At 37.7% G+C, this 25,949-nt stretch overlaps 1 protein-coding gene across 8 annotated transcripts in view; it reads left to right on the top strand.

Moving 5' to 3' along the window:
* BLNK (B cell linker) overlaps positions 1–25,949 on the top strand; it is a 964,832-nt gene that overhangs the window by 646,515 nt on the left and 292,368 nt on the right. For all 8 annotated transcript variants that reach the window (XM_044056709.1, XM_044056708.1, XM_044056707.1 and 5 more), the window contains one exon: positions 4,360–4,415. In XM_044056709.1, coding sequence (XP_043912644.1) covers positions 4,360–4,415 — 56 coding nt within the window. The remainder of the gene's footprint in view (positions 1–4,359; positions 4,416–25,949) is intronic.

Here is a 25,949-nt window from a genome sequence, read left to right as displayed (position 1 = left end):
ATAGATATTAACTGTTGTTTTTATGATATTAATCATGTTTTTCTAAATATCTCAACAACCAAGAACTCCTTCGCCTCTTACAGGTTCATAGGTGTTTACTAGGCTAACGACCACACGGGCCTTTTTAAGCCTAGCCATGCATCCCAAATCTCTGACAAGTTTTGATACCCTTGATAAGGGTAAGCATGGGCCTGGGAGATGAACCATTTACAGGTTACTTGTGTCCATTAGAGACACAGGTGCCAAACCAGGGATGAATTTCCAGTTTCCCACCCAATTGTCCAAATTGCACTTGAATTGGGTTAAGGAGGAACTCTGCTTCACATGAATGGGGAGCCTGTTCCATAGATGGGGTAGTCCCTGGAATACATACCTATCTCTCCAGCAGGTCCTATTTATATCACAGGCAAGGTTAAAGTCTTTAGAATGGGTAATTCGGGTGCTGTTTGTTTTGTTGATATGCAGGAGGTCCATTAGAGTGGGGTCTGACAAGGCCCTGTATGCTAGGCATAGATCTCCCCTCAAAAGCTTGTAGGAGACAGAATACAGGGATAGGGCCTTGAGGCAGTCTGCACAGGACATTTTACTTACATCCTGTATTCTTTTAGAGAGGAACCTCTGTGGATGTTCCAATTGTTGGATATGCCTGGTTAGGTACATACCAAAGGGGGCGCTGTACTCAATGACAGGTCTGATGAATGCCGATTACAATGGCATAATGACCTCCTTGGACTTAGATGCCACACCTTTGTTTATAAGTTGTGCAACATAGAATGATTTTCTCACCACTGTAGACACATGATGGTCAAAGGCTAGAATGCTATCTATGTGTGTCCCTAAGTCCCTGACTACTGGGTCAACTCTAAGGGGTGTGTTGTCAATATGGTAGTTACCAGGGATGGATGACTTCCCAAAGGATACTATTATGCATTTCTTGGTATTTAGTTTTAGTCCATAGCTTTGGCACCAGTTGTTTGTCTGTGTCAGCCTCTCCTGGAGAACATTTGTGTGAGTGTGAGATTTGATGACAGCTCCTAATTTGCAATCATCTGCAAATTTAGTCAGCCAGAGACCACTGACATTTGCCTTAACTTCTGAGAAGTAAATGCCAAAAAGAAGTGGTCCAAAGACTGATCCCTGAGGGACCCCACTTGTGACTGGCCTCTTTGGAGTCATGGACTCCCCAATTCAAACTTCTTAGGTCCTGTCTGTGAGCCAGCTGGCTATCCACTGGGTGACATATGAGTTTGTACCTAATCTCTTGAGTTTGTCAACAATACCCGAGTGGGGTATTATGTCAAATGCCTTGGCCAGGTCAAGGTAGGCAGTGTGCACAATTTTCCCCTCATCCATTGCTTTGGTGACCTTGTCAAAGAGGTCCACGAGGTTGAGTAGGCATGATCTGTCCTTGAAACCAAAATGGGTTTGGTCCAGTGTCTGGAGTTTTACTATATCTCTGTTGATCATCTCCATGATAATTCTTTCCATGGCTTTACATATAAGACTAGTGAGACTTATGAGTCTGTAGTTTCCAGGGTCTGTAGATGGCCCACCTTTGTGCAGTGGGATGACTGTTGCTTTTCTCTATCCATGAGGCATGAAGCCGGTTTGGAGGCTACCATTAAATAGTAATTCTGGAGGCCCTGATAGGTTATGTTTCATGCTATGTAGAAGGCATCCTGGGATACTGTCTGGGCCCATTGATGCAGTGTTCTTGGTCTTAGGGAGACCATTAAGGATCTGTTCCCTAGTGATAGTAGGGGGAGTTATATTTGATGACATTTCCTGAGGGAAGGTTGAGGGGGGAGAGAGGGGTAAAGTTAGAGCTGAATTTGTCAGCCAGGAGGTTTTCTATATCTTCTGGCTCAGTATAGGTGGCTCCATGTACAGTGAGCTCTGCACACAATTGTGTATTGCCTTTGAGGTTGCGGACATAGCTAAAGAATGCTTAGTAGTTGTCCTTGGCCTGGGAGGCCAAACTTACCCCAAATTTGGCTTTGGTAGACTTTATTTGTCCTCTGAGATGTTTGTTTAGTTTAATGAGAGTGCTTTTATCCTGCTGGGTGCTGCACCTCCTAATTTTTGCCATGATTTTCTTCCTCCTGTTATACAGCCTATTGATTTTGTGATTCCACCAGGGGGCTTGTTTTTTGAGTTAGTTCTGCACTTCTTCCTGGTGGGTACAGTTGCCTCTATGCAGCTATTAACATGCTTGTACAGGATTACTGTGAACAGTTCAGCATAAGCAACAGTGTTCTCAGGATTTTTGGGTACTTGAAATTTTGCCAGGTTCTCACTTAATAGCAGGAGGTTAGCCTTAGAATAGTTCCTGAATATTCCATGTTTAGCTTATTATTATTTCTTATGAAAGCTCTCAGCTAGATGAATAAAATGCTGCTGACAGTATGTATGTAACTTGAGTGGTTGCTGAGATACTGTAAGTTGTTTATAAAATATTGCAAACATAATAGCTACTGCGTTTATGGTGACTTATAAAATACAGTTTAACACCTAGAACCTAAAGAATACTTCCACTATAAAAATAATTTGTGCTGAAGTGATTGCCATTTATACTTCTTCCATAGCCCCTATGTTTCCAGAGATATGAACATTTGTTTGAATGTTAGGACATAATTCGATTCTGTCAAAAGCCACAGGCTCCACCCATTGGAAGTTACAGTGAAAACTTCCTGAGCTAAATTGGAGTCAGTGAGTTAACAAACTTATAAATAAATTAGCAAACATGGAAGAAAGCAAAAATGGAATTTCAAAACAAGACTATATTCTCCCCTACCATCATCACCCCAGTGAACTTTAACTTGCTGCTGGGAACTATTGGTCCCACATTCATACCTGTACCGTCGGCACTTGATGGATGTTTGCTCAGAAGGATATGACAATTCACTACTAATAAAGCAGTATGACATTTCAGCACATTGTATTAAAGCCATGTGCTGCTAATGAGCTTTATTCTGTAGCCCTGAGTCTGATTCTGTCAGTCTCCATTTTTTGTAATGTATAACTGTGAGCAAATCATTCATCAGGGTCATCCTAGAAAAGGGCCAGTTGTGACCAATAGGTTTACCTGGTTAACATATGAACAAAATAGAAGGGAGAAATTACTTTTAAACTTTGTCAGCTTTTTAAAACAATTGACAGCTGCCCTAGACATGGGGACATTGTATATGCACATTACCCTTACCTTGCAGTATCACTGACAGTATCCTGTACAGGGGGATCTTAAATATACTCTCTGATGCCAAGGTTAATACCTAAGTGATGAAGATGGCTGCCTAGGTCTCCATGTCAGTTTCAATAACCACTCAGATATGATGAGACTTTGTACTTGGTCCTCTCCTTTTTTGCTTCTTCTAATCTAATTAATAAACAATATCTGGTTCACCAGTTTGCTGATGACTGTGTACTTGGTACAGTTGTTATTTTCCTCACCAACACTTCAGTACTTCAGCATGGGTTAGAATTAACCCACTCAGATTATAAAATCAATGGGCAGTTGATCAATAAAGGCAAACACAGCAAAGTCACCTTTAAAAAGGAAACAGTTTATGCACTTGCTGTTTCATGGGGAAGTTACTTGAGCATGAGACTTTGATTAAGGACCATAGTGCAGTAGATGGAAGCCTGTCTTCTGGCCAAAATGTAGTAAGAAAGGCCTTTAGTGTGACTCATATAATAGCTAGAAAAATTTCTAGCTACTGTTGGAATTTCACTCCATCTCACTTATTTTGACCAATCACTGAGTGCAGTGTCTCTATACATACCCTGTACAGCATGGGGTTCAACTGGAGAGAGCAGAAAGTTCATTACTACAAGCACTAACTGCCTTAGAATTCAGAATTGTTATTAATATCACATCATCATCTTTTGTGAAGCAATCTATGCCTTACTATCTCAGCCAGGAAAGATCCCACCCACTCCCCCTTAGAAACTCTATCTACAATGAGCAGAAGGAAGGGTAAACAGACATACACATGCAAATAATGTCAAATTCTTCATTAACAATATTAGCAAATGTGACAGGTTCAAGACCCATCTTTTTCATCTTTTCAGTAAACTCAAACTCTCCTTAAAACAGCTGCCCTACCTTTAAAATTAATTAGACAAGTACAGGGGTATACATAAATTTCACCACAGGTTAAATGTAGCCAAGGTTCTCAAAGGCCAGTGGTATGCTGAGTTTTACAATGTTGATTTCCATCTTTCATTATGAAAGGAATAAAATAATGTAATTATTACTTATGAGGTGTACTTTGCCAAGCTAGTTAAAGAAAGATTTGATAATATGAAGACCAAAACTTTCATCCTTAATAATAATAATGTGTTTTTTTTTTATTGCAGATGCAAGGCCTGAACATCATGAACCAAATGAATGGTCAGATGATGAGGAAGATTCTGTAAGTACAAACTTAATGAGGCCTTTGTAAAATAATATTTTAAATAATAAATGCTAACTTTTCAATAGCCTAACACTAATAAATTATGATTAGTTAAAACATATGCTTAAATAGAAACATGGTATGTCCTGTGATTTCAATACAGTTCATTTGGCCTAAACAGAGCACTTCATTTCAATGCATAAAGTGTCTTTGGACCTAGAGTTTTCAATGAGGACTGGAATCACTAAAAATGTGGCAAAACTTCCCATCAGTTTTGAACATTGTATCTGTATCTCCAAGCTGATCTGCACTCTGCTTTCTCTAAGAATCTAAGATCAGGATCAAGTCATGACTGGCCTGGAGAACCATGCAACTTGGTATGTATCTCTCTCTCTCTCTCTATATATATATATATATATATATATATATATGTATAAATATACGTACATACATACACATATATGCACAGCTGTATCTTAACTGATCATTAGAGCACTACTAAGTTATATATATAAAGGCTGCTTTTCTTTATATCTTTTACATCTGATGAAGCGGAATGTGAGTCCGCGAAAGCGCTTACGTTACTTGTTTTGTTCACAATAAACCTTTGCTTGTTTTATATCTACCACGGAGTATATTCTTGAAACTCTGCATTGCATCGTATATAAAGATTTAAGATTCATCTGCTGTCTGTTGCTCTTGGGTTTGCTAACTACGTAACAAGGGACTCTGCATTTTTTCTTTAATTACACGTTTTGGGATTGATGGAAGCAGCAGCAGCAACCAATATGGATATTTTAGATGGCTTTAGAGGGAATATCGTAACTAACAGCCTAAGGGGACTGTTAGATACTATCGCCAATCCGCTCTTAAACCTTAGTTCTCAAAATACAGTGGGAACAGTCTCTACTAATTCTAATAATGATCTACTCATAAGGAATTTAAAACGTGACATAGAGAATAATGTCTTTAAATTTAAGCGGCTGCAAAACCAACGATACCATCTGGAAGCAAGCTTGAAACTAAATGTTGTACCGAGGGGCTTAAGAATCTTAAATATGCCCACATACGGGAACACGTATCCTGAGTTGCTAACCAAATGGCAACAGATAAACCTTAATACTAGTAAAGCCTATATGGAACTGATTTTGAACTTTTTTCAGCTTATAGAAATAGATTTACGTAACGAAATCATCAAACAGCAGGATGAATTGTTCAGCCTGTATGGAGATGGTTCCACAGAGGTGTTTTTGCAGGATGTTACAGAAAAAGTATCACGCTATGAAATAAAACTTTTAGAAATCAAGAAAAGGAAACTACTGAGAGACATCGATGATTTCAATAAACACAATGTTTTTACTTGGCCTAAAACTATGAACAATGATAATAATTTATCTGTTAATAATGCTCGTATTCAACGCACTGGTGAAGCACATACGTCGGTAAACAGCTCTGTGTCAGTGACCACTAACCAATCTAAAGTGAGGAAGGAGAGTCATGTGTTTACACGGCAGTTGGGAGAAGCACAAGCAGCTATGTCCAACGCCGCTTCAACAGAATCTGTTGAACCAGCTCCAGAATCTTTATTGTCACCACAAACAACAACTTCTACATATTCTACACCCAGAGAAGTTTTTGGGGAACCAATAATGAGCGATGAGGTCGCTAAGGATATACGACCTACGCCTGATGTGAGACGAAAAATTCTAGCTGATACCACGCATTTACTTGATGCGTCGGCTTTTCCACTTCCCTACAAACCAATGAGGAAGAAATCAACAGAAGGCGAGCCTCAACGCGGGCAGAAACGCAAGGAGATGTCGATAGCCCCACAGGTGCGTACAATCAAAAAGATGTGGACAAGCGAGACTTAGTTTGGAATTTGTCCAAACGAAAATTGACTATAGATGAACATAACCTTTTAAATAGAGGTCTGGGTTTTATACCCACTGTACACAATGATATTAGTGATATACTTTTATCTATACGCATGTTTGCACGGGAGGTTTCTTTGAAACTTTCTATGGGCCAAAGGAAGGCTGTTAATACTGTTAATTTTAAAAAGAAAAGTAATTTCACTCCTATACCTCCTCCTAATGTTGATGTATTCTTAAAAGCGATAGAAAAATCTGTATATGAAAACTTGCCATACATGCAAACCAATAATTTTAACAATTTGAGTAATGCTGAGAAGGAAGCACTTAAATGTTTGCAAAATGATAGTGACATTGTCATCAAACCATGTGATAAAGGTGGATTAGTGGTTATTTTAGATACATCTTATTATATTAATACGATGCTAGCTATGTTAAGGACTACTGCATACCAAGAAATTACACTAGAATGTATTTATAACCTTACGAAGTCAATTTATTCTTCCTTATTAGACTGTATGCAACTAGGTATTATCACTAAAGATTTATTTGAGTATCTTAACATTGAACATCCATTGGTCCCTAGAATACATGGATTACCAAAGATCCATAAGGATCCCTTAAATCCTAAACTCCGACCCATTGTAGCTGGGTCTGGCTGGTCCACAGAAACCATATCTATATATTTGGACCATGAATTGAAATCTATACTTTCTAAATACACCAATGTCCTGAAGGATACGGAACAGTTTTTGAGGGAACTGTATTGCTTCAACACTGAACATGCTTCTATGCAAGATTGTTATTTCATTACTATGGATGTTGAAGCATTATTTACATCTATCCCTAATAACTTAGGGTTAAATATGTTAAAGACCTTATTAGTTACTGATAATGGGATGGAAGTTGTTAAGGCTGACTTCCTGTGCTTCCTTTTAGAAATAGTTTTGAACAACAATGTGTTTTTATTTAATGGCAAGTACTACAAACAGAGCACAGGTATAGCAATGGGCACTAGTTGTGCAAACACCTATGCTAACCTGATTATGGTTGCATGGGAGCGAGAGTTTTTAGTAGGTCACCGAAACATTCTATTCTTTAAGCGTTTCGTGGATGACCTTTTCATTATTTGGAATGGTAATGACGAAACATGTAACCAACTGCTTACATATGTTAATTCCACCTGTGAATTTTTGAAATTCACAGCTATTTGGTCAAATGTAAGTATTGATTTTTTGGACGTTAGTATTTATTTGGAGGATAATGTGTTGAAAACTAAATTGTACAGGAAACCATGTTATCGTTTTTCCTTCCTACATCATGCTAGTATGCATAATCCCAGACTATTTAACAATATAGTCAAGGGTCAAGCAATGAGAATTTCAAGACTCTGCTGTGAAGATACTACTTTTAAAAAGGAGCTAATAGATCTTAAACAAGGTTTTATGAATAGAGGATATGTGGAATCAGAAATTAATGATGTTTTTTCACAAGTGGGAACCCTTAGAGAAACAAGGGCTAAACCTTTTTTCTCCCAAGTTACAACTCAAACCATGAAAGAAAAGGCTATGGTAGATAATACTCCCTCTATAATAATACCCTATTGTAGTAATATTAAACAAGTACAGAATATTATCCAAGACAATTGGCACATCCTATTAGTTGATAATGAAACACAAAAGTTAGTAGGAAATGTACCAAAATTTACTTATAAAAATAATAAAACTTTGAAGCAGTCTTTATGTTATAAGGAAAATGAAATAGGAATGCAAACTACAATCCCCTTCACATTAAGAGGTACCAGTAAATGTAATAAATGTGCCTATTGTCCTTATATTGATGAATCGAGATTTTTTAAACATCCTGATACAGGACATTTATGGCAACTTAGATGTAAGGGAGATTGCAACACTAGAAATGTAGTTTATGTTGGGCACTGCACTGTGTGTTTTTCCTACTACGTAGGAAAAACTAACAGGTCTCTTCGTGAGCGCATAAGAGACCATGTTTATAGCATAAACAGAAAGGATGAATACAATGCAATTGCAAAGCATGTAATCCATGAAGGTCCTGAACATACATTTCTGTTTCAAATACTACATATACAATCTGAAAATATGCGCTTGGGTAATATTGTGAATGATACTGAGAACTCTGAATTAAAATGGATTTTACGTCTAGGTGCACACAGGGGAAGGGGTTTAAATGACACTGTATCCATTAAGCCCGCTCTGAATGCTAGGAAATTGAAATAGCTGCTATGAAATATGTTTATGTTTTTAGATGTTTTTAACAATTTTCATTATAAACAAGTTTTTAATGTTGTTATAAGTATAAAGTTTTTAAAGAATCTTTTGAATGCTCTATAGCTTTAAGCATGGACCTGCTTACATAATCATGCACAGCTGTATCTTAACTGATCATTAGAGCACTACTAAGTTATATATATAAAGGCTGCTTTTCTTTATATCTTTTACGTCTGATGAAGCGGAATGTGAGTCCGCGAAAGCGCTTACGTTACTTGTTTTGTTCACAATAAACCTTTGCTTGTTTTATATCTACCACGGAGTATATTCTTGAAACTCTGCATTGCATCGTATATAAAGATTTAAGATTCATCTGCTGTCTGTTGCTCTTGGGTTTGCTAACTATATATATATATGTATAAATATACGTACATACATACACATATACATATATATATATATATATATATATATATATATATATATATATATATATCACTCTCTTCCAAACCCAGGCTTTCTCCCTCTAGCTGCTGCATTTAACCAGCCACAGTCAAGTTCATCTTACAGCTTCTTATCAGATATCCTGGAAGTAACTCCTCACCAGGCAGCCCCCCCCCCCCCCCCAGCTCCATGAGAAGTTTACCTCAATGGTGACTCTCCACTTTGCCCATGGAATGAAACATCCAATGAGGAGTAACCATAGCAAAGCCTGGGAAACATCATTCATTATGGTGGTCAGTCAATAGCCCTAGTTGTAGATATTGTTAGAGCAATGACATCAAGACACCATCACCACCTGTATTAACCCTAATATGACCTGTGAGGCTCCTGGTCTCCAACAGAGATCACTCAGAAATCAGATTTCTATTATCTTGTCCCCAGGATAGAGACTTGGCTCTAGGCTGCTTTATCCTATCCCCCGAGCCAGCCCTGCTGACAGGTCAGGTCTATTCCCTGCCTTATAAATGTTATATACGTGTTTAGCCATCAAATGACATTTGAATTGAACAGCTAAACATTGTACCCTATCCATTGAACATTCATTCAATGAACATTCATTTTTTCAATAGGGAAAGTAACTAGTTAGCCAACACTTCCCCACCTCACACACCTTAGTATTTATACCCCCCAACTCTATATACCAACTCTGATACCACACTACAGTGGGGAAAAGGAGAGATGGGGAAGTGTTGGCCAACTAGTTACCTTTCTGTTCTCTGAAATGAACATTCATTGGATAGGGTTCGATGTTTAGACATTCGATGCGAATGTCATTTGATGGCTAAACACAGACCTGTTATATACACAATATGTTATATATTCTTTAAATATATATTACATAATGTATATTGCAAAATTTGACTTTTGACTAATGAATGTGATCATGCTGTTTTTCAGAAGTTTTGCATTTCCTCACTCTTTTGTAGTATCAATGTTAATAAATGTCTGAGTCAAAATATAAAACTTAAACAAATGAGTCATACTTTTCATGCCCATGTTTGCTACAATTTTTCTGACGTTTAAACACTTCTGTGACCAGCAATTTATGGATTCATTCTTGCCATCTTTTATCCTCTCTGTCCCATTCATTGACTTCTTATTTTGTTTCAAACTGTAGATTCTATCATTGTCACTTTTTTCAGAATTTCCTGCAGATTTATTTAAGCTTACACATAACAGCCTTGCTTGACAGTGTACTATACTCAGCACACGTTCTCTCAAAAATGTTTTATTTTTCAAATATATTTGAATAAATTCCATAGTATTTGTATATAACATCTTAAATAAATATGTACACTATTTGCATCAGCCTGACAATATAACAGAGCTCAATATATACAATTACATTATAGGTATAACAATCCAGTTATCAGAGTGTATCTGTTCAGTTATTGTAAAGTGTCAATTAATGATAAGACTTTTTTCCATGGATTGTTAATAAATGGCATAGGATGAATCCTTAATTCTTTAATTTTAAATTCCAACAATGCCGTTATCTTCAGTAGGCTGTAGAAGTCTTCCAAAGTTGGTATTGTGTTTGTATTCCATCTTCTTGTTATACACTTCCTTGAAATTGCAAGTATTGCCCAAACTAGATACATATTTGACTCATTCAAATGATGATCTTGATAAACGTTTAATAATACTAGAGCTTTAGATAAGGTAAAACGATTCATTAAATAAAGCTTGTAAAAAGTTTTTAATACCATTTCAAAATGCTTAATTTTAACACAGTCGAAAAAAAATGTGATTCCAATCTGCGTTGTGTATTTGCTCACACCTCCATCATATTCCCCTTTGTGGAAGAATTAATTTTAGTAATTCTATCTGGAGTTAAGAATGCTCTGTGCAATCATCTCCAATTAAAAACTTTCTCACCACACGTTCTGTTTCTTAAGATAACTGATGGACTGTTAACAGTGCATATCATCATATCTCTTTGGTATTTGAGAGTGTTCTTTGGTATTGTTTCTACCAGTACTGCTGTATTTATGCTTCTTCAATTGTTAAATCTCTAACAAGGAAAAAATGGTTCATTGCTGTATGTGTAAGAAAGAAACATATGCTCAGATTGGGTGAAAATGGTTACAAATTACCTGTACTGAAAAATGAGAGTCAAATAAAGTAATAAGTAAAGAAATATATTCCTGTTATCATGTAATTGTAACATATTTCAATCCTACTGAGACACAGCAACAAGGGTTCATAAAAGAAAAGGGCATTGTTCAACTCAGCCTGGTCACAAATAGTGCTGCATCACAACATAACGAGAATGCTTTGCATCAGAATATCTCTACTAAGCATGATCAAATGGATGTTTTACAGTCCAATGTTCTGACTATGTAAAGTAAAGCCTTATTTGACAGTGATGATTCTAGCTCTTAAGGTTATAAGAGATGGGTATAGATGATGCTGAAGAGTAGAACCTGTGTTTTAAATTAGAGTGTACAGTAGAGAGTCAATTATCCAAACTAAGTGGAACCAAGGGTAGTTTGGATAATCAAACAGTTCAGATAATCAAACATACATTGAAATGGATAAAAAAAACTTCTAAAATCTTTTTCCTGTACTCAGGAAATACACTTTTCAAACATTCAGCAAGTATTTTTCACATACAAGCAGGCTACAAGTAAAAAAAAACATTCACAAGCTAATATGTATAACGTTTATATATTCAGGCTTTACGATTTTTCCTACCCAAAACTTTGGAAGGCTGGGTTTGGATAATTGAAGTTTCATATAATTGACATTCAGATAATCAACTCTCTACTGTATTGCTAAGAAATAATAGCTTGTATAAAAGGCAGTAGAGCTTGTTACAGGAAATATACAGCAAAATGCAGCTTGTTACAGGAAATATACAACAAAGTGCTAATTGCTAATTGAGTAACCAAGAACAAAAGAAAGTAAATAAGGCATATTGTCATTGTGCAGCTTTGCAAGAGAAAGTTATGGCATTAACTGAGAGTGTAGACAAGTTCATGCAGTGGGGGAAGACCCTGTGTTCATACTGAGAGAACTAATTGCTGGAACAGATAGTTTCTGAAAAGGAAAATAAAATGACAGAGATTTGCAAAGTTGCTAGCTTACACTCACCAACAAAGGACGTTGCAAAATAAAACAGATAAATAAATTGTTGACTCATCCAAAAGATTTGCTGAACGTTTTGTATCAACTGGAACAGTGAAACATAAAAGTAAACCTGGAAGTGTTGGGTCAAGTGACACCACAAGCCAAAATGTCAAACAGTAAAGTAGCCAAGTAGTGAAACTTTAAGGTCAAAAGAGAAATTAGTTTAAGACCCAAGCTAAGACTTTGTTTCTATAGAATAAGAAAGGAAATGAGGTACCAAAGGTAACAACATCCTGCTTGATCTAAAAGTAAAGTATCAAAATCTCTAAGCAAAGAATGAGTTACTAAAGGGAAGAATCCAGAGAACAAAGTGAAAACTATACAAAGCCAAGCTCACCAAGCTCACACATAAAGGTAAGCTGACACTGATCAGTGAAGAACTCAGGTCGTCTATATGCAAAGAAAGTCAGACATCCAATAACAGTGACGTAAAGGAGAACCACACTCACAGACTGAAATTCTGTTTTATTTCAGCATGGTTTGATGTTTCCTACATTTTAACACCACTCTGGGATTATTCACAGGTTTTTAAATATTTTATATGTAATTTCTCAGTCTGATCACATGGAGTCTTGCATCTTAAAGTAATTCTGATTGTTTAGTCTGCCTCTAGGTATCCTACAATGCAGTGCTTGTCTGTAAAAAAATTACATCACACAGGCTTCTTTCTTCCTTCCTAAAGCTCCTGTCACTGCATTGATTTAACATGCATACACTGCTGTCTTTCCGTCAGTTTTAAGTAACATTTCATGCCATTCAAGTGACTACTTAAAACACAAACAGTGTACTGCTGCTTCTTTTTAGAATGGCTAAACTGCAGTCTTTTGTGAAACCTGAATTGTACTACTTTGACTCAACTCCCATCCCCCTTCACACCTAACTTCCTTAGTTCTCAAAGTGCTAAGGGTAATTTGAGCTGTTACCTGCTGTGATTGACAGATAACAACAGGAGACTTGACTCATGTGTTGTTTTCTTGTTATAGCCTTTATTTTCTGTATGGGTAGGGGAAGGACCAGGGAGATGTGACATCACAGCATGGGTGGGTTTTTATGACGGTAGTGGTGATAGCAGTCTGGGGGTGGGAAATGGCCAGAAAACTACCTATATTCAGTGATCTTGATGACATCAGTGAATTTGAGATTGCAGCAAGGGTGGGACAAAAGTTTTTTGAAAGTGAAACCACCACAGTACAGTAAGGTTCATGGGTTCATAGGATGATACTAGGCTACTGACCCAGAGGCCGGTATAAGCCTAGCCAACAATTTTGCCCATGTTCCCTCAAAGTCAATACCTGCTTCCCAGGTGGGACCCCAAGGGTGTATTTTCTGTTTCCTATCCAGTCATCCAGGTTCCTCTTAAAGAGGGTTATAGAGGTACTCTGCTTCACATGGAGAGGGACTCTATTCCACAGACAGGGGAGTCTTTGGGACTCAACTCTATCCTGCCAACAAGTGCTATTAATGTCACAGATCAGGTTAAGGCCTTGTGTGCGGGTTGCACAAATGGAGTTTGTCTTACAGATATGCAGCAACTCCATCAAGGCCGGGACTGAAATGGCCTTGTATGCCTGACACAGGTCACCTCTGAGCAGTCTGTATGAGACTGAGTAGAGGGACAGGGCTTTTAGCCTATCTGTATAGGATAGATGTTTGAGATCCTGGATTTTCCTGGTCAGGAACCTCTGTGGTCTCTCCAACTGCTGTATGTGCTTGGCAAGGTACATGCCGAAGGGGGCACTGTACTTGATAATGGGTCTGATAAGGGAGGAGTACAGGGATGTTATGACCTCCTTGTTCCTGGATGAAATACCCTTATTTATGAGGTGGGTTATGTTGAAAGCCTTCCATACAACGGTGGCAATGTGGTGGTCAAAAGTCAGGTTGCTATCAACCTGGGTGCTGAAGTCCCTCACTACTGATTCCATGCTTAGTACATTGTTATTAATGTGATAATTAATGGGGATGACATTTTCCCAAAAGGGGATAATGATGCATTTCTTGGCATTCAGTTTGAGGCCATGCTTCTGGCACCAGTCATTAGTTTGGGTAAGGCCCTCTTGGAGGATGTTCACATCACTAGGGGAATTTAAGACAGAGCCCAACTTGTAGTCATTTGCAAACTTGGTCAGCCACATGCCACTGGTTTTGGCTTGCACCTCGGAAAGGTATATCCCAAGAAGTTGAGGCTCCAAGATCGATCCTTGGAGTACACTGCTTGTTACAGGTCTACTACTAGAGGTGTCATCCCCTACTTTGACTGAGTGGGTTCCATCAGTGAGCCAGTTAGCTACCCATCTGGTAACATACGGGTTGATGCCTAGCTGGGAGAGTTTATCTATTATGACCAAGTGGGGAATAGTGTCAAAGGCTTTGGCTAGGTCAAGGTACTGTTCTAGTGGAGAGAAACAATTTAAAATATTTTAAATGCTGTATTTTTGTTTATTCATAGCAGGGACAGTAAAAAGGGAGGAAAAAAACAGAGAAGTTGAGCATTTAATAATAGTATCCCATTGTTGTCCTTTAAATGCACTTAATCAACACATCCAGGAGCAGGAAAAACATTGAAAAGAAAGATCTTTTAATGGATGCTGCAGGAAAAAAAAATTGTGTAAAACATATCTAAAGAGTATGATGATATTCTTCAGCTAAACCTTTAAGTATAAAACCCTGGAAGCTGAAAGTAATGACCAAAGTTAATTTGGGAAGAAGGGAATTAAATCTATATCTGTCAATCTTTGCTTCTCATGCTAAACTAATGCAAGAAAAATATAGTGTTATTATTAAACCTACAGAAAGAAAATCATTTCCATAAATGAAAGGAAGACACACACATTAACCTTCTGAAACTAAAAGAGTGAACCAATATAGAGAACAGCAAAATCACTCAGAACTTGAAAGGCATAAAGTAATTGATCAAAACAGTACTAAAGGACAGACTATCATGCCTGGTGAGACCAAAGTACAAATACTTGCAGAAACAAAAATTCCATAAATACACATAAGTCCAACTAGAAGCATGTAAAATGCCTCAGAAATACATGTTGCCCAGTCATGGAGTCTAAACCAAAAGACATGCTACTCACGTTTGACACAAAAGAAGAAACAGTAAGAAAAATGAAATATATGAAATATTTCAATCCTACTGAGACACAGCAACAAGGGTTCATAAAAGAAAAGGGCATTGTTCAACTCAGCCTGGTCACAAATAGTGCTGCATCACAACATAATGAGAATGCTTTGCATCAGAATATCTCTACTAAGCATGATCAAATGGATGTTTTACAGTCCAATGTTCTGACTATGTAAAGTAAAGCCTTATTTGACAGTGATGATTCTAGCTCTTAAGGTTATAAGAGATGGGTATAGATGATGCTGAAGAGTAGAACCTGTGTTTTAAATTAGAGTGTACAGTAGAGAGTCAATTATCCAAACTAAGTGGGACCAAGGGTAGTTTGGATAATCAAACTGTTCAGATAATCAAACATACATTGAAATGGATAAAAAAAACTTCTAAAATCTTTTTCCTGTACTCAGGAAATACACTTTTCAAACATTCAGCAAGTATTTTTCACATACAAGCAGGCTACAAGTAAAAAAAAACATTCACAAGCTAATATGTATAACGTTTATATATTCAGGCTTTACGATTTTTCCTACCCAAAACTTTGGAAGGCTGGGTTTGGATAATTGAAGTTTCATATAATTGACGTTCAGATAATCAACTCTCTACTGTATTGCTAAGAAATAATAGCTTGTATAAAAGGCAGTAGAGCTTGTTACAGGAAATATACAGCAAAGTGCAGCTTGTTACAGGAAATATACAACAAAGTGCTAATTGCTAATTGAGTAACCAAGAACAAAAGAAAGTAAATAAGGCATATTGTCATTGTGCAGCTTTGCAAGAGAAAGTTATGGCATTAACTGAGAGTGTAGACAAGTTCATGCAGTGGGGGAAGACCCTGTGTTCATACTGAGAGAACTAATTGCTGGAACAGATAGTTTCTGAAAAGGAAAATAAAATGACAGAGATTTGCAAAGTTGCTAGCTTACACTCACCAACAAAGGCCGTTGCAAAATAAAACAGATAAATAAATTGTTGACTCATCCAAAAGATTTGCTGAACGTTTTGTATCAACTGGAACAGTGAAACATAAAAGTAAACCTGGAAGTGTTGGGTCAAGTGACACCACAAGCCAAAATGTCAAACAGTAAAGTAGCCAAGTAGTGAAACTTTAAGGTCAAAAGAGAAATTAGTTTAAGACCCAAGCTAAGACTTTGTTTCTATAGAATAAGAAAGGAAATGAGGTACCAAAGGTAACAACATCCTGCTTGATCTAAAAGTAAAGTATCAAAATCTCTAAGCAAAGAATGAGTTACTAAAGGGAAGAATCAAGAGAACAAAGTGAAAACTATACAAAGCCAAGCTCACCAAGCTCACACATAAAGGTAAGCTGACACTGATCAGTGAAGAACTCAGGTCGTCTATATGCAAAGAAAGTCAGACATCCAATAACAGTGACGTAAAGGAGAACCACACTCACAGACTGAAATTCTTTTTTATTTCAGCATGGTTTGATGTTTCCTACATTTTAACACCACTCTGGGATTACTCACAGGTTTTTAAATATTTTATATGTAATTTCTCAGTCTGATCACATGGAGTCTTGCATCTTAAAGTAATTCTGATTGTTTAGTCTGCCTCTAGGTATCCTACAATGCAGTGCTTGTCTGTAAAAAAAATTACATCACACAGGCTTCTTTCTTCCTTCCTAAAGCTCCTGTCACTGCATTGATTTAACATGCATACACTGCTGTCTTTCCGTCAGTTTTAAGTAACATTTCATGCCATTCAAGTGACTACTTAAAACACAAACAGTGTACTGCTGCTTCTTTTTAGAATGGCTAAACTGCAGTCTTTTGTGAAACCTGAATTGTACTACTTTGACTCAACTCCCATCCCCCTTCACACCTAACTTCCTTAGTTCTCAAAGTGCTAAGGGTAATTTGAGCTGTTACCTGCTGTGATTGACAGATAACAACAGGAGACTTGACTCATGTGTTGTTTCCTTGTTATAGCCTTTATTTTCTGTATGGGTAGGGGAAGGACCAGGGAGATGTGACATCACAGCATGGGTGGGTTTTTATGACGGTAGTGGTGATAGCAGTCTGGGGGTGGGAAATGGCCAGAAAACTACCTATATTCAGTGATCTTGATGACATCAGTGAATTTGAGACTGCAGCAAGGGTGGGACAAAAGTTTTTTGAAAGTGAAACCACCACAGTACAGTAAGGTTCATGGGTTCATAGGATGATACTAGGCTACTGACCCAGAGGCCGGTATAAGCCTAGCCAAGAATTTTGCCCATGTTCCCTCAAAGTCAATACCTGCTTCCCAGGTGGGACCCCAAGGGTGTATTTTCTGTTTCCTATCCAGTCATCCAGGTTCCTCTTAAAGAGGGTTATAGAGGTACTCTGCTTCACATGGAGAGGGACTCTATTCCACAGACAGGGGAGTCTTTGGGACTCAACTCTATCCTGCCAACAAGTGCTATTAATGTCACAGATCAGGTTAAGGCCTTGTGTGCGGGTTGCACAAATGGAGTTTGTCTTACAGATATGCAGCAACTCCATCAAGGCCGGGACTGAAATGGCCTTGTATGCCTGACACAGGTCACCTCTGAGCAGTCTGTATGAGACTGAGTAGAGGGACAGGGCTTTTAGCCTATCTGTATAGAATAGATGTTTGAGATCCTGGATTTTCCTGGTCAGGAACCTCTGTGGTCTCTCCAACTGCTGTATGTGCTTGGCAAGGTACATGCCGAAGGGGGCACTGTACTTGATAATGGGTCTGATAAGGGAGGAGTACAGGGATGTTATGACCTCCTTGTTCCTGGATGAAATACCCTTATTTATGAGGTGGGTTATGTCGAAAGCCTTCCATACAACGGTGGCAATGTGGTGGTCAAAAGTCAGGTTGCTATCAACCTGGGTGCTGAAGTCCCTCACTACTGATTCCATGCTTAGTACATTGTTATTAATGTGATAATTAATGGGGATGACATTTTCCCAAAAGGGGATAATGATGCATTTCTTGGCATTCAGTTTGAGGCCATGCTTCTGGCACCAGTCATTAGTTTGGGTAAGGCCCTCTTGGAGGATGTTCACATCACTAGGGGAATTTAAGACAGAGCCCAACTTGTAGTCATTTGCAAACTTGGTCAGCCACATGCCACTGGTTTTGGCTTGCACCTCGGAAAGGTATATCCCAAGAAGTCGAGGCTCCAAGATCGATCCTTGGAGTACACTGCTTGTTACAGGTCTACTACTAGAGGTGTCATCCCCTACTTTGACTGAGTGGGTTCCATCAGTGAGCCAGTTAGCTACCCATCTGGTAACATACGGGTTGATGCCTAGCTGGGAGAGTTTATCTATTATGACCAAGTGGGGAATAGTGTCAAAGGCTTTGGCTAGGTCAAGGTACTGTTCTAGTGGAGAGAAACAATTTAAAATATTTTAAATGCTGTATTTTTGTTTATTCATAGCAGGGACAGTAAAAAGGGAGGAAAAAAACAGAGAAGTTGAGCATTTAATAATAGTATCCCATTGTTGTCCTTTAAATGCACTTAATCAACACATCCAGGAGCAGGAAAAACATTGAAAAAGAAAGATCTTTTTAATGGATGCTGCAGGAAGAAAAAAAAATTGTGTAAAACATATCTAAAGAGTATGATGATATTCTTCAGCTAAACCTTTAAGTATAAAACCCTGGAAGCTGAAAGTAATGACCAAAGTTAATTTGGGAAGAAGGGAATTAAATCTATATCTGTCAATCTTTGCTTCTCATGCTAAACTAATGCAAGAAAAATATAGTGTTATTATTAAACCTACAGAAAGAAAATCATTTCCGCAAATGAAAGGAAGACACACACATTAACCTTCTGAAACTAAAAGAGTGAACCAATATAGAGAACAGCAAAATCACTCAGAACTTGAAAGGCATAAAGTAATTGATCAAAACAGTACTAAAGGACAGACTATCATGCCTGGTGAGACCAAAGTACAAATACTTGCAGAAACAAAAATTCCATAAATACACATAAGTCCAACTAGAAGCATGTAAAATGCCTCAGAAATACATGTTGCCCAGTCATGGAGTCTAAACCAAAAGACATGCTACTCACGTTTGACACAAAAGAAGAAACAGTAAGAAAAATGAAATTACTACTAGTCAGGAAACGGAAGCTGATAAGGCATTAAAAGATATGAAAAGCAGTAGTACTTCTACTCTGTGGTGCCCCCCCCCAAAAAAAAAATGTAATCAACTGCTTCAAAACTTTAAAACATAGAATATGATGATATAGATGTTTCTAAAGCTGGGCAAGAAAAAGTACAGCAACAGGCTATTAAAATCTCCAACACAACAGATGGCAATATAGTAAAACCCATTGAGGAGACATTTTGTTCAACAAATAGCCATGTTCTATTTGCGTCACATCATCTTCTGGAGGAGAAAATAATACCCAAAATGAAGCCAGACTCAGTATTCTGTACCTGCTAATGAAAGCCTTAGTCAAACTGATGAGCCTCAAAGAGGAGTGCACGCAACAGAGAAGAATGCATGGCATAAGATGGCCATGGTGCTATATCTCTGCCCAAACTGGGCATATTATCAGGTATTGTCGCAAGAGGCATAAAGCTCAGAGGCAGAATAGCCTTCTGCCTTTGAGGTCATAGGAGAGCCGAGCTGGGATTTGGGTGACTAATGTTGCTAATTCCCACAGGTCTGAGCTGGGGGGTCATGAGGCATAATGCACCTGGCAACTCATGTGGATATGTAGGGCTGCAGTCTTGGAGATCTGGGGGTGGGGGTTAGGATTCCATACACCTGCCCTGACTGGAGAAGGTCACATCACTTTCTTATAACAGAAATGGCTACAGACAGAGTAGTAAAGGCTTTTGCTTCTGTAAAGAGGGACCAATGACTGGAGTTAGGATTCTAGGTAACTTCACTGTGGCTAGATGCCACCGAACTATGATATACTGGACAGGAATTATGCAGATAAAAGCAGAACAGAGTGGAACTCAAACCTCTGGCTGTAGTGTGGACAATGAACTGTGAATTATATAGATGAACTGAATCATGAGGTATTTGCCTGAACTAAGCTGTGTGTGACTGAGTCTGTTATGATATATAAAATGTTTGCTGACAAGTAATGAACTTTCACACTTTGTCAGTGTAAATAAACTGCATTCTATCTGTGTCAAGTGGCTCAAGGTGTTAACTTGCTAAAATATACATACACACACACACACACACACACACACATATATATATATATATATATATATATATATATATATATATATATATATTATAGATATGCAAAGCTACTGACATTAATCAAAACTGCAGGAGATCAACAATCAACAATCAAGAAACAAAAAAATAATAAACAAATTAGCACCAAAACACAACATACATTTTGCTACTTAAATATACCAGCTCTGAGACATATTCCCTAACCCGGTTATTATAGCATCTAACAGCAAAGCCAACAGTTTTCCTATCAACCAAAATAAGTAGGCAGAAAAGCTGTAAATTTAACCACAAGTCATCCTATTTAAGTGGGCCTATATATATATATATATATATATATATATATATATATATATATATATATATATATATGGGTTCCATACATTAGATCGAATTTTCACTAATTTGAAATAGTGCATGGAATGCTCACTGCAGCGAAAGTGCACTTACGTGAAGTTCAGTACAACAAACGGGTGTTGTACTGAACTTCTGTGCTGTATTCATGGACCTTAGGGTTAGGGCTATCCCCTTACCATGACCTGTACCCTAACCCTAAGGTCCGTGACGACTGCAGCGTAGTGAAGGACATAGCAATGTCCTCCACTATGGTGCGATAGTCAAAAACCTTAGGGTTAGGGCATGGGTTAGGGTAAGGGGATAGCTTTTACTAACTATCCCCTTACCCTAATCCGTGCCCTAACCCTAAGGTCCGTGACTATCGCACCATAGTGGAGGACATAGCTTGTTTTTTATGTCCTCCACTGTGCTGCGGTGTTTTCGGTGAAGTGCACTTACACAAAAGTTCACTTTCGTTAAACTGAACTTTCGCAAAAGTGAGGCTTCCTATTACAAGTTCAAAGTAGTGAACTTTCGTTATTGTAATAGGAATCCATATATATATATATGGGTTCCTATGAATATACCGACAGTCAGAACATCGACACTCACATCATCGACACCAAAGCATCGACTGTTCAGAACATCGACATTTCAGGTAAGCGATCTTCCCCCTTACAGGACCCATGGTAGCACTTGTTTCTCTATTATGACGTTAAGGACAACGTAAATTGTAAACAGTCGCGTAAACCTTACGCGTTGCAACAGGGAAACAAGTGCTACCATGGGTCCTGTAAGGGGGAAGATCGCTTACCTGAAATGTCAATGTTCTGAACAGTCGATGCTTTGGTGTCGATGAGGTGAGTGTCAATGTTCTGACTGTCGGTGTATTCATAGGAACCCATATATATATATATATATATATATATATGTTTTTTTTTTTTTTTTTAATTTACATTTGTTAACCGGGTAGGGTCCGACTGGGTTGAAAAAAACCCCGTTTTCAGTGGAGACCCGGGGAGAAAAGCTCCACAACAAAAAGAACATTTTTAAGGTGCAAGCAGTAAACTTAGTTTAAGGAGTACGTTGCTAACAATATGTAAATGAGCTTAACAAAAATATTATAGCAAAATATAATAACAGAATACAATATAAACATGCATGTTTCAGGCATACAGGAATACTATTTTTTTTTACAGTGTATATGAGGTACATAATTCATGTAGCTTTACAAGGTGAGTCCCTTCTGAAAGACCTAAATTGGTCATATAGTTTTACAAGTTAGGTCATCTGAGCAAACAAAGATTCATGAAGATAAGACAGATAGTGGGATAGCCCTATGGGGATTAGCACTATTTGGGCTAACATGTGTGAGATGAGTGGGAAAAAATAGGAAAAATATTAGTTGGGAGCAATACAAGGGCATAGTCATTTATCATTTAAATAATCTTTCAGTGTAGTTTTAAATGTGGACAGGTTGGGGGGTTTTGTTATCTGTTGAGGAAAGGTGTTCCGATCTTTGTTTATTTTATTGGAGTAGAGGGAGTCTCCGTGATATTTGTGAGATTGGGTTACTTTTAGCATTAGTTTATTGGATGACTTGAGGAGTCTACAGTTTATGTTTGGCTGGACTAGATTTGACAGAGCTGGGCAGTCGGTATGGCTGAATATGATTTTATGGGCGAGTGAAAATTGTTTTAGAAATAATAGGTTGGGAAGTTCTAGCCAGATGAGCTGTCGGAGAGTGGCGCAGTGGTGTGTTCCCTGTGGTTGGCTGGTGACAAACTTAGCTATTCTGTTATAGCAGGAGTCTAGTTTATTTAGGTCAGTTTTTGGCAGGTTAGTAAAGACCTCAGAGCAGTATAGGACGGTGGATAGCAAGTGGGATCTTGCAGTGGCCAGTCTAGCTTGTTGTGTAAGGTAAGGTTTAACCCTGTATAGAGCACCTAGTTTAGAGTGGATTTTTTTTTATAGTCAGATAGATGTGTTTATCAAATTTTAGTGAGTCATTTATGGTACCCCTAGCAGCTTGGTCTGATTGGTGGGTTCGATTTTTGTACCGTTGTTAGATAGTATAGAGAGGGACTGGATCCTGGGTTTGGAAAATTTATTAGAGAAAATTATGAGCTTGGTCTTATTTGGATTTAGGATGAGATCGTCACTGGTGAGGTACTTTTCAATGTCTTGGAATGATGATTGCATTTTGTGTTGGAGTTCTTGTGGGGAGTAGGCTGAGCAGATAAGGGAGGAGTCATCTGCATATTGGATGATGGTGGCATGTTGGGTGGCAGTATATAGGTTGTTGGTAAATATTATAAAGAGGAGGTGCCCAAGTATGGAGCCTTATCATACCCCCATGGTGACTGGTAATAGTGGAGAAAGTCTGTTTTCTCATTTAGTGGCCTGTTAATGGTCAGATAGATAACTGTGAAACCATGTTAGGGGTGTGATATTGAGATTGTAAGTAGCAAGTTTGTTGAGGAGCAGCTGATGGGACACTGTGTCAAAAGCTTTTGACATATCTAAGAAAATGGCTGAGTCTAGTTGTCCTTCATTTTTGAGGAGGTGAATGGTCTCTGTAAAGGTTATGAGGGCTGAGTTAGTACTGTGTTTAGGCCTGAAGCCATACTGGGTGCTGGAGTGTAGATTGTTGGTAGTGAGGTGATTCATGAGTTGCTGGTGGATACAGTTCTCTAGAATTTTGGAAAGGGGGATAAAATGGTGATGGGACGGTAGTTAGTTATGTCTCTAGATGGGCCGCCCTTATGAAGTGGTATGATATGAGAGATTTTCCATAATTTAGGAATGTACTGTTCGGAGATAGAGTGGTTTATTAGTAATGATATGGGGTAGCCAATGGATGGGACAGCTAGTTTTAGGTATTCATTTGGAAGTTGGTCAGCAGCTAAGCAGCAGGGTTTTAATTTAAATAGGAGTTTTCTTATGTAGGAAGTTGGGATGGAAATAAAGGAGAAGGAGTTTGCATCATTAGAGGTAGGGGAGGGGACAGTGAATGGTAGGATTGTTTTGTTGTCTAAGAGAGAAGTGATAGAGATGATGAAGTGGGAATTGAAATGTGAGGCTAAGGGCACAGAGGAGTTAGTAGTGAGGGGGGTAGGTGTTTTACCGGGGTTAAGCAGGTGGTTGATATTCTGCCAAAATTTTTGTGGATTGTGCTGGTATTTTTGTTGGCAGGTGAGGAAATAGATTATTTTATCCTTAATGATGTTTTCTTAGCATGATTTCTAAGTTTTGTGTGTGTGTGTGTGTGTGTGTGTGTGTGTGTGTGTGTGTGTGTGTGTGTGTGTATATATATATATATATATATATATATATATATATATATATATATATATGTACACACACACACACACACACACACACACACACACACATTTTACTATTGTATGAGTGATTACGACAATTTAGAATTTTGGAATAGCATAACAACAAGATCGTAAACCGACAATGTCAGAAACCACGAGAGGGAACAATGTTGAATATTAAACCTCCCTACCTGCACAGTCACAGCAACAAGTGCTAACATGGGGTCTAGAAAGGAACCAAGTCTGTCTGTTTGCTCCCATAGTGCTCAAAATATTCGGCTTATGATCTTGTGGTCACGTTATTCCTGAATTTGAAATTGTTGCAATTGCTCATACAACAGTAAACCTACACACACACACACACACACACACACACACACACACACACACACACACACACACACACACACACACACACACACACACACACACACACACACTGTATATGTATATATATATATATATATATGTGTGTGTGTGTGTGTGTGTGTGTGTGTGTGTGTGTGTGTGTGTGTGTGTGTGTGTATATATATATATATATATATATATATATATATATATATATATATATATATATATATATATATATATATATATATATATATATATATATATATATATATATATATATATATATATACATATATGGGTCTACTACGGTTGATTGAAAACTCACTTGACTGAAAATGAAATTACTAGGACCACTTCACTGAAAGCTCACTTCACTGAAAACTCATTTCTTTGAAACTCATTTCATTGAAAGTTATAAATGGCCTTTTCCCCACTGTAGTGTGATCATGGAGTTAGTATATAAAGTAAGGGAGGGAGGCACAGCCCCCCATATTGGGGGGTGTGGGGGGCATAGTCCCCCACATATTATAAACATTTTAAACTATACACAGTGATACTTACAAGTGCAATAAATAACTGTTTCCAAAAAAGAATATATAACCAAGATATGTGGGGGGCTTTACCCCCCACACACCCCCAATGTGGGGGGCTGTGCCCCCACACCCCCCCTTACTTTTTATACTAACTCCAGGGTCGCACTACAGTGGGGAAAAGGCCATTTATAACTTTCAACTAAATGAGTTCCAGTCAAGTGAGTTTTCAGTGGAGTGAGCTTTCAGTGAAGTGGTCTTAGTAATTTCATTTTCAATCAAGTGAGTTTTCAATCAACCGTAGTAGACCCATATATATATATATATATATATATATATATATATATATATATATATATATATATATTTGTGTGTATAGCATTTTTTTCCATTTTGTTTAGTCTAGAAATTTTGTTTTTACTACACAAATGACGTTTTGTTTTACTGGACAGTATGTTAACCATGCTGCAATATTACTGTGCTTAACAGAGGTTGTTTCTTTTTTTATTTATTTAGTTACTTATTGACCAATTTCTTAATCTTGTTTTCATATGCTCCATGCTTTAATGTTTTATAGGGTACTTCAGATTTGTAATGTACCGTACTGACACATGGAAATTCATATTTCTAGTTTATACCTCTTTTCATATATATATGGGTATATTACAGTTTATCTAACATTTTTTATTTAAAATAGTACCCCAATACCCCTTACTTAAATATACTAACTCTCCAACTGTACAACCATAGAAAATTGAGAAAACCTATCACCGCTGACACACAAACCTGTAGATATCGTGTTACAACATGTAGGTGGATATTAGCAAGATACAAATGGTGCACTAAAGTAATTGCATTATAAGTCCTAGTATCATAACACCCTAAACAACACCAGCATAAATTTTCTATAGCCTGCTACACTTTTCTATCCAATAT

The sequence above is a fragment of the Protopterus annectens genome, chromosome 14.part0, assembly GCF_019279795.1.
Source record: "Protopterus annectens isolate FY-2018-M chromosome 14.part0, PAN1.0, whole genome shotgun sequence".
Classification (NCBI taxonomy): domain Eukaryota; kingdom Metazoa; phylum Chordata; order Ceratodontiformes; family Protopteridae; genus Protopterus; species Protopterus annectens.
This window is presented reverse-complemented; position numbering and strand designations above follow the sequence as displayed.